Raw genomic sequence first — 10,257 nt, 5'->3', positions numbered from 1 at the left:
GTTAATTAGAAGCATTAAACTCAGAATAAATCAGATAAACAAATAGAGAATTGCATTAAATTAGCATGGACAAACAAGCATAGTTCGGAATTAGGTTACATCGTTTTCCTAGAAAGAAGAAAATTTAGCTCATGCTAGAATTGGAATTCAACATAAACGAATTCACCATAATTGTTCTGAGAAGATGGGAAGAAGAAAATAAACACTGAAAAATCCTCCTTGCAGCCTCAACTGGTCGTCAAAAGCTCAAGGGAACGATTCAACGCCTTTCTCCCGTCCGTGCTCGTGTATGAATCCAACGTACGTGCAATAAATTGGAATTCCGTCTCCAAAACAAATGATTTGAATCCCTCTAGCTATGTTTTTTTCTCCCAAAGAGTGTTCTCCAGTCAAAAACCGCGGCTCTAGAGTGAAGAATGGCCTTTTATATGGTCCCACGGCGGAAAACCTAAAATCTGTCAAAATACGATGTTCGCTCGAGCGGGGTGTCGAGCGCGCGTCGAGCGTTCGACTCTGCCTGATTTCGCTCGAGCGTCCTATCGAGCGCACATCGAGCGTTCGACTCTGCCTGATTTCGCTCGAGCGGCCCATGTCTCCGCTCGAGCGATCTTCGTTTTTCAGCAACCTGCTCGAGCTCCCTGTCGAGCGGCAATCGAGCGTTTGAATCTGCCTGAATTCGCTCGAGCGGCCAAAAGCCTCCGCTCGAGCGAACTTGTAAAATCTGCAATATGAAATTTTGCAAGCCATCAGTCTCCTCTATTTTATTAATAATCAAAAATAGTATGAGACCTTTCATCTTTAAATGATTTTTATTTAATTTCAAAAATAAGTAGAATTTTACGTGATGTGTGGAAAGGTGAGTAAATGTCATGCACATGATATTACTCGGACTAAAGTCATGTCAATTTCTAATATAAAATGATTTATTTACAACTACTTTATAATTCTAAATAAACTTAAAAGATAATTTTTTTTAATATTGAATTTTATTTTTAATGAAATGGTATGATTGTATTGATTGATTGATTGAAAATGAGTTATAAAATAATTGTAAATAAATGGTAAGTGTATCACTATCGATTTGCAATTAATTAAAGTTGCCATAAATCATAATATATACTTGGTAATATTTGCTTATACAGATGAAGGTGATTTTCCTCAACAAAAAATCCATATTTAGGAGATATTAATTAAGATGATATCAAAACAAAGATTGGATTTGATAATTATCCTTATTTCATTTCATTAGTATCAAATCAAGTTATTCAATACTTCAATATATTTTTACCTTATATCATCTCCATGTGATTTTCTTATTAATAAGAATGAATGCTTTTTATTCATTGTAATTGAGAACATAAAAAAATGTAGTCTTTCTTCCTCCTCTCATCTTTATCTTATTTGCTAATATGGTATGAGATCAGACGTCTTAAATTTGAATCTAAACTTTACATATTTATATATTTAATTAAATATTATATATATTTTACTTGTTAAGATTTTAAATATATATATATATTAAAGGACGCGGTTACTGTACCGCATTCTGCTGGAGGTGCTGTCTAGTTGTTTGTTTGTTTTAATTATTAATTAAAAAAATACGCTACACGGTACAAATTAGCCGGCGTAACAGTATTTTTCTACGTTAAATGCCTACGGTAGTAGTACTCCTTACCCTCGCGAGATGAGTGACAGAAGTGTCAGACGTCAGTTTAGCTCGGAATATACAATAAATGATAGTAGTACCGTTGGCGACGATAATAGTACCATTGGCCCGGTTTGATTGCCAGTTCAGACTAGAGGCAGAGTATCTCATTTATCTGTACGGAAAATAATTTTGTCAGAAAATAATTTTGCCTACCTAAACAAAACAATATTATATAATTATAAACGCCGTATAATTATTTTGAAAAGAGTAGAATTTACGATTAAAAAATTAATTTTTTTTATGTGAATTCCATATTAATTTATTTTTTTAAAACGATTGCATACCGTTTGCACAATCACAATTATAAATATCATTTCTCTTTATTTTTAAAGTGTCACTACGGCTATCGTTATTTATCTTTAGTTATAATGTATATTTTTATTTTTGACTTTTTATATATATATATATTTTTTAATTTATAATATTATTAAAAAATAATTATTTAATCATTAATAAAAAAGAAAAAAAAACCAGTTTTGGCTTAAATATTTTCATCTCTACTTTCTCTATCTTATAAGTAAAATTTTCAATCTTTCTATTATTAAAAAAGTTGGATGCAGTCGATGGGGTAAGTACCGCGTAAGCTACCGCTGTTGTGAAATTTTTCTTTTTTTTTATATATAAATAAAAGCTGACGTTAGCCTATTGTATAATAACTATAAATAATAATGATACGTTATCAACTTATTCATAACTTATAAATAACTTTAAATATAATAATATTTTTTTATTATATTTAATCACATCAAATTATAAAAAAAGTCAAAATAAAATTTAAAATAATATTATTTTACTCATAATTATAAACAAATTGTTAACAAAAAGTAATTTTATCATTTTTCAATGTCAGAATTGTTCTATTATACCCGATACATAAACAGCGAAAAGCCTCCTCCTAATGTGAAAAGCACTGTCCTCAGTGAGCCCGTTGTCCTCTTCTTTATTTTTTCCATCACATTTTGAACATATTTTCATCCGTTCACGCAATGAGCCATACGCCAAACCCGTTTTGTCCCCAGAAACCAACCGCCAACGCCATCCCCATTTTATATTATTTTAATTCGTAATTACGGCACAAATATTTGAATACATAATTACGAAATTCGAAACTAATGAATTGGGAAAAAAAATCTACAACACTTTTAATACATATAATTATCTATTACAATAATAAAATTATTCTAATTTATAATTAAAATAAAAAAAAATTAAATTTCCTATATATAAAAAATTAAATAAATCATAATTTGAATAATATATTTTAAAAGAGAAATTTTATACTTCGAAATTATAGAGTAATTTCCACCAACAACTTTAAAATATATTTTAGTATTTAAATTTATTTATGATAGTTTTTTTAATTACTCATAAATATTAATATTAATATATTCATAATTATTACTCAATAATTATTAAATGATTTCTAATTATTGGTGGAGTTCAACTTTTTATCAATTTCTAAGAAGTCAAAATTATCTCATATTATTTCACTACCTAAACAAATATTTTTTTATAAACTATCTCATCTCATCTTTAATAAAAAATCTTAATATTATTTAAATTATCTCTTTTCATCTTATTTAAATTATATAACTAAACGAGGTATAGTGTAATGTAATTTTTCAAAAAAATGAAAAATAAAAAATAAAATTTATATAATAAAAAATTATTTTTTAATAAAAAATTTTAATTTTTTTAATAAAAAATTACGAGACGACGCACTCTACACTATCTAACGTTATTGCATGTATTAATAACAAGGAAAAATATAGTTGTAAGTATAATTATGTATTAATCTATGTATTAATACGATGTGATTGATTAAAAAGTAAATTTTATTAAAATAATATTAATTTAAATTTTAAATATAAATAAATTAATATTAATATATATATTAATACACGATTGTATTTATAAGTAATAAAACTCTAATAACAATAGTTGTTATTACAGACACGATGGATTCAGGCTACGCGACCCAGTCTTGCTGACATCTGAGAGCCGACCTAGTCTTTCCGTGCCATTGTTGTTTTCAATAATCTGTCCTTGCCATCCCACTGTAGCTTGTTTGGTAGCAATCTTCTGGCAAATATCTGAGATATATATATATATTTTTTAGCCTTCTGGAGCCTCCCGCTGGGGCTCCCTCTAGGTTTAATTTTTTTTAAAAAATATTTTATATTATTTTTTAATACTTTTAAATATTTTTAAAAAAATTTATAATAAAATTAAACAAGTTTTTGTTCAATTATTAAGGAAAAAAAAAACTACTAAAAGCGGCAGCTCCAACGAAAGCTACAACTGGATCTTTAAATTTTTTCAAATTTTCATATGGTAATTACCTAAATATAAAAATCAAAACAATCTTATATATATCAAACGAAATTTTCTCTTAAAAAAATATTTGAAAAATTTTCTAGCTCGATTTAACTACCTTCATAAATCTCCAATACATTTATTTTTAAATATATTAAGATTTTATCTCCCATTCTTTAGAATTTAATAACAAAATAATTTTGTACAATTTCAAAGTGGGTATAATTTATGTAATTCTTTTTTTTTTTTTTTTAAGTGAGACAAAACTAAAATTGATGTAAAAACAATTTTTTTTTTTTAATGATAGATCTCACTTTTTTAACAAGAGAATTAGTAGAATTTGCATTTGGTCACTTATTTAAAATTTCTTAGAGTGATTAAATATTTAATTATTACTTAGTTAGCTTTTGTTTGAGACATTATCAAACCAAGGATTTGATTTTGTTATTATTATTTTTTTCATTTCATAATTATCAAATCAAAATATTTAATTTTTAAATATAATTTTATATGTAATTTTTTTTATAAATAAAGTCGAATGCTTTATATTCAATACAACTGAGAAAAAAAATGTAGTCTTCAAAATTCAAAGTCTTTCTCTCTTATTCTCCCATCTCCATCTCTATCTCAACTTCTATTATATTATATTTTTTAATATAATATTATATTAAAAATTTTGAATTTAAATTATGACTTTATATTTTATTTCATTTAATTAAATATTTTATATATTAGATTTATTAATTGAGAGAAAGACTGATGTACATTTCAAGGAGGGAAAACACTATAGCTACTGCTGGCCCAAATTTTATTTTTAATTTTTTCTTTTCCTTAATGATTAAGAAATTTTTTTTGATATTATTATAATTTTTTTATATTTTTAAAATGTTTAAAACTGCTATAAAATGATTTGAAAAAAAAAATTAAAAAAACAATTTTTTTTTTTTTGCCTAACGGTGGCTCCCACCAACTGTCTGTGGCATCATCCTTCAAGGAGAGTGTTAAAAACATATTATAAAGAATTAAATTTATATTTTCTTATCAATTTAAACTTTTTAAACAAATAATAATTTTACATATTATCAAGACCCTTGGCTGACGTGAAACTCGATCCTGTGAAGTTCTTTCACTGCATTAACCTCTTACAAAATTCTCATTTTCATTCAAATACGATTAAAATACAATAGTTAAGAGATAAAAGAAGCCAAAAGGATAAATAACGATGAATCAATATTTACATTAAAATGAATAATCTTTTTACCGTCATGCATATAATTTAGCACATAGAAATTCCACGTTATATTATTAGGAGTATGTAAAACCACCTGATTTGCAGTGAATAAACGTTTGCTTATAGATGTAAGTAATTTTTCTTAAAAAAAAAAACAACATTTATGACATATTAATTAATTAGCTTTGGTGAAAAATTCAGTTTTTGCTTGTTAGGATCTTAAATACAATAAATGCCTACTAACTTCCCCTTGCGAGATGAGTTGACAAAAGTGCCAGACGCCGGTAGTAGTACCCTTTCCTTTTTTCATTCAGAAATTAATAACATGTCTTGCTAGGCTCAGTTTATACCGCAATTATGCATGGATTAATGACGTGGCATTTTGTTTTTTTAATTTTTAGTTAAAAGAAAATCCCTTTTTTACAGTAGTTTTTTAAACACATTTTAAGTAATTATTATTATACAGATAGGTATACTTTCAGTTATTAATTTTTTAATAAATATATAAATAATTTAAATAATATGGTGCTTTTATATATAATATGGAAATTTTCACTTATATTTGGAAAAATGCTCGGTAATTTGTACATGCTTCTAAATAGTTATACAATGTAATGGGACAGTTCCCAGCATCCGTGCCCATTAGCGGGTGATAGCAAATGGGCAGAAGGGGCCCAACCCTGCACGCGGCCCATTCTACGATTGACTCAGGGAATGCCCCCATTCTATGCGTACCAGTCTTGGTTAGGGCCGACCTAGTCTTTCCGTATCATCATCGTTTTTACTTTTTAGGAAAACTTACTCCATATTCAATAACATTTTAAAAGATATTTAAAAAAAAAAATGCACGTGACCAATTCACTTTCGAGATGACTTTCCTACGTGGATCGAACAAGTTCTGAGAGCCGCATGACGACTAGGCCAGCGTAATATCATTCAGAATGTTAGTCATAAGGGACTACCAGAGTTTTTATTTTTATTTTTTATTTTTATTTTAAATTTTGTATATATTAGAGATTTTGGGAGGGGATCGAACCCAGACCTCACTTTTAGAGGTGGGATTTCTTCCCATCAGGCCTTTGGCCTTTGGCAAGGGAGTACCAGAGTTGATGATGATGAATCTCCATCCTTTCATAAAACTTTCAAAAACATTTATGACATGTTAGAGCATTCACATTGGTATATGGATATGCATATGCAAAATTAACTCTTTTGCATATCCACTTTGTCATTTCAACAAAACTCCCACATTGGCTTATGCATATTTAAAGCAAAATAATAATAAAATATTATTATTTTAATATATTTTTTTTTTTTGCCTAATATTAATTTTTTTACCTTGCAATTTCCATGTACTGGTTTGTACATGCAATCAGTACCCAGTACATAGATAATATCCATTAAAACCGAACCTGTCAATGAAATAATATAGACTATGTGCTGCATCCATACCACCCTTTCATGCATCCAAATTTCCAGCATTCTATATATAATAATTTCTGACTAATATCAACTTCAGATTACATTTGACTAATATCAAATTCAGAATTTACATATGACTAATTCTATGTATCAAAATCAACTTAATACAAGTTGCAAAAAGTTGATTTTTATACAAATTCAGCAACCAAAAAATTCAGCATATATGAAATTCAGCAACCAGAAAATAACTGCATTTCCAGCACCCTCCAGCAGCCTCAGCAGCTCCAGCACCCTTCAGCAGCTCCAGCACTCTCCAGCACCCTCCAGCACCCTCCAGCAGCAACAAAAACAGCCTTGCCATTGGGTCCTCCAGCGGCTCCAGCACCAACAAGCAGCAAGCAATACAACAATATCCCACCCACAACAAAATTCATCCAACAAAATGTTCCCACCCACCACCAACCACCAACAAAACAATCTCCCCATAAAGAGAGGTACAAAAAAGGGTTTGGTGTTCATAGCAACCAGTAGTATATAAACCAGAATTTACAATGTCACCAAGGCTGTTTTAAATACACATTCAAAAACTGCACAAAACAAAAAAGACAACTATGTACCATCCTAGGCCTTATTTCTTTGTTCCTCAAGAATTTCCATTTGAAGATTATGGAAATACTCTTGCTGCACAGAATTCATAGACCCAATATCCAATTTCATTATTTCCATATCATTTTTTCTCTTCTTTTCAGCTAATATCATAGATCTTTCTTCTTGAGCCTTAATTTCCATTTCAACCTTTTTCTTCTTAATTTCCAATAACTCAGCATTGCGGTTTTCTACCCTCATTAAGCTTTCTTTTCTCTCTACCATTAGAATCTTCCTATCATCTGTCATTTCCCTTAAGGCCTCACTAAATTCTTTATCTTCTCTTTCCCTACTTTTTCTTTTTTTCTCTCTTTCTTTTTCAACCTTTTTCCCCGGAGGTCTCTCACACTCCACAGGTACATTTTCCATTGGGTCCCCTAATTGTATTGAGTTTGGAGTACTACCTGAACGTGAGACATTGTCTCTTCTTCTTACGGTCTCCATGTGTGTTTGCCATTTCGGTTGGTTCTTTAAAAGATTCCAACAATGATCCAAGGTGAAGTTGGTTTTTTGGGTCTCTCGATACAAAATTTTTGCCTTGTCAATCTACAAAATATAGAAACAATTAGTATGACAAATCTGAAATAATTTTACACAATAACAAAATAAACGATTATACCTTGTCTAGCTCGGTTGCACCGCTTGGATGCATTCCTTCAACTTGAGCCATAGAACCACAAAATTTATTGACACATTTTTGAATGGTTGACCACCGATTGGTCAACGATGGTACAGATCGTTCTTGACTGTTAGGTTTTTTATAAGTGGAGTAGTAATCATAAATTCTACTCCACAATTGTGTGGAGGTTTGGTCAGTCCCCCGTATGGAATCTATACTAACGTTAAGCCAAGCTGAAATGAGGAGAGTATCTTCCTCAATAGTAAATGACACACCCCGCTGGGATTTATGTTTAGGTGCTCTTTTTTCCCGTTGAGGTTGTGTCGCTTGGACATCAACGAAAGCAGCCTCCACAATAGGGTTGTTTATACCACCCTCACCACTTTCCAACAATGTGGTGAAGAAGGGATCCTCATCAATTAAAGTGGTCATCCTTCAACAAAATATTGAAGGACAAAATGTTACTAAAACAACACATATTACAAAAAACAGTTTACAGTTTACAAAATCAGTTTACAGTTTACAAAACAGTTTACAGTTTACAAGATGTTTCCATATTAAGCAAGGTCAACAGTTTACAAAATTCATATTAAGCAAGGTCAACAGTTTACAAGTGTTCAAGCAGAACCAAAAGACAATGCCATACAAAGAGAATTACTTCCATTAATGCATCATCGATTTTAATCCCTCTGCCATATTTCTCTGTGTCTCTCTCTATAATGATTCATTATATTCAATCTCAATTTAATGTCAACAATCCCAAAAGAAGAGCAAAAGGTTTCAGGAAAAGCACTAGACAGGGAGCACAAGCACGACAATGATTCTCACTAACATCTACAGATTATGGTACCAATAATGCAACTAAAATACCTTTAAATCTAACTTATTTATCCAGCAAGGTTGTTTTAGTACTGTGAATTTAAGACCATGCACTGAAAACAAAATCAATTCATAACATAAAGGAAGAACCAAAAGATTAGATTTAATAGATTAGATTTTCCTTTAGTTCTTTTTATATTCCTTGAAAAGAAAACTTTCTTAGAATTCCCATGTTTCTAACTCTCCCTCCCAACCCCTCTCTCTCTGAGTCTTTTTCATTTTACCCCCCACGAAAAAAAAGAACCTTATAAGCTAGCTCATTTGTTGGGTTCTTGACTGCCCTTAAAGAAATTTTCCCTGATCATTGTTGCATTCTTTTGATGACTTGATGTTTGTAAAGAGAATCGGGACAGCAAAACTGAAATTTCCTTAAAAAATGAAACAATCTCCAATCAAGAAAAGCACTAAAACAGAGTTCAGAACATGCTTCAAAGTTTTATTTTTTTACGATTTTCTGTTTCATTGCCTAGATACACAGACAATTTCATAAACACCAACCTGCCTCCACACCTAAAATCAGAAACCTCTCGTACACAGGGAATCATCACGGTTTCATTGCCTAATTTCTGTTTAAACTCTTTCTAGAAATAATAGTGGGCAAGAACAGAAACCTATCGATTTCGGTTGATCTGAAATGTACAAACCCTAATCTAAAACCAATAAAAACATGAAATGAAGAAATGGCAACAGCAGAACACAAAAACAATTTCACTAATCTAAAACCCTAACCGAAACCGTGAAGAGAAACAGAGAAATCATACCTGAAATAGAAGAAATTTCAGCAAACCAGCAACCGGGATGATTCACTTCAGTAGTTGCAAGCTCCGTCGACAACCGTCGCCTTAGAGAGGTGCACGGATTCTCTTCTTCCGGTGGGGTTGTTTGGGTCGAGAGAGGGATGGAGATTCGGAGGGTTTGGTGTGGAGAGCTCTGCTTCGAGAGAAATAATCCCTTGGGGGGGGTTTCGGGGAGAGAGAGAGATATTACCGTTTGGGGGGGGGTCTCGGGGAGAGAGAGTGTGGAGGAGAGAGAAATAACTATTAAAATATAATTTGGAGACAAAATAGTGGATATGGAAAGTTGTAAATCTACTGTTTATAGTTAGCTAAAATTTTGGAAATGAAGAATCCAATGTGGGTCGGTTTTATGCTAATATTATGTAAAACTGGTTTTGCCTATGCGGATGCATAGGCCAATGTGAATGCCCATGAAGAACATGAATCTATAACTCTTATATTCCCTCCCTAGAAAATGCACAAAAAGAAAAGACTATGGTTAGCCTATTACTAGTGGGAACTTTTCCCTCCAGCTACTGAGTGATACTTATGATAGGGCTGAATTGTGTATTATATTTCTAGAGCAGTTATTCTGCGCACAATAGCTGATGGTAACTGTGGGGGAGTCGGTTGTGCCACATTAACCTCTATATATTAAAAA

The 10,257-nt window shown here is 30.8% G+C and overlaps 1 protein-coding gene across 2 annotated transcripts; it reads right to left on the bottom strand.

Moving 5' to 3' along the window:
* Nucleotides 1-6,717: 6,717 nt before the first annotated feature.
* On the bottom strand, nucleotides 6,718-10,036 carry LOC122315208 (glutathione S-transferase T3-like). Of its 2 annotated transcripts, none has more exons than XM_043131006.1 (3): nucleotides 9,582-10,036; nucleotides 7,942-8,733; nucleotides 6,718-7,868 (listed from the first exon to the last, which is right to left on the bottom strand). In XM_043131006.1, exons 2-3 carry the CDS (start codon nucleotides 8,371-8,373, stop codon nucleotides 7,299-7,301), a joined length of 1,002 nt encoding a protein of 333 aa, XP_042986940.1. In that variant the 5' UTR covers nucleotides 8,374-8,733; nucleotides 9,582-10,036; the 3' UTR covers nucleotides 6,718-7,298. The 2 variants fall into 2 exon arrangements, with proteins under 2 accessions (XP_042986940.1, XP_042986941.1); XM_043131007.1 differs by having other exon boundaries at nucleotides 7,942-8,374.
* Nucleotides 10,037-10,257: the final 221 nt, after the last annotated feature.

The sequence above is a fragment of the Carya illinoinensis genome, chromosome 7 (assembly GCF_018687715.1).
Source record: "Carya illinoinensis cultivar Pawnee chromosome 7, C.illinoinensisPawnee_v1, whole genome shotgun sequence".
Lineage (NCBI taxonomy): Eukaryota > Viridiplantae > Streptophyta > Magnoliopsida > Fagales > Juglandaceae > Carya > Carya illinoinensis.
The sequence above is the reverse complement of the archived record's forward strand: the minus strand, read 5'-3'. Positions and strand labels throughout refer to the sequence as shown.

Excerpts from the sequence above, each read along its gene's own strand:
- LOC122315208 (XM_043131006.1), bottom strand. The coding sequence starts at position 8,373 with ATGACCACTTTAATTGATGAGGATCCCTTCTTCACCACATTGTTGGAA. Across the intron at positions 7,869-7,941 it reads GTGCAACCGAGCTAGACAAG|ATTGACAAGGCAAAAATTTT; the intron begins GTATAATCGTTT and ends TATATTTTGTAG.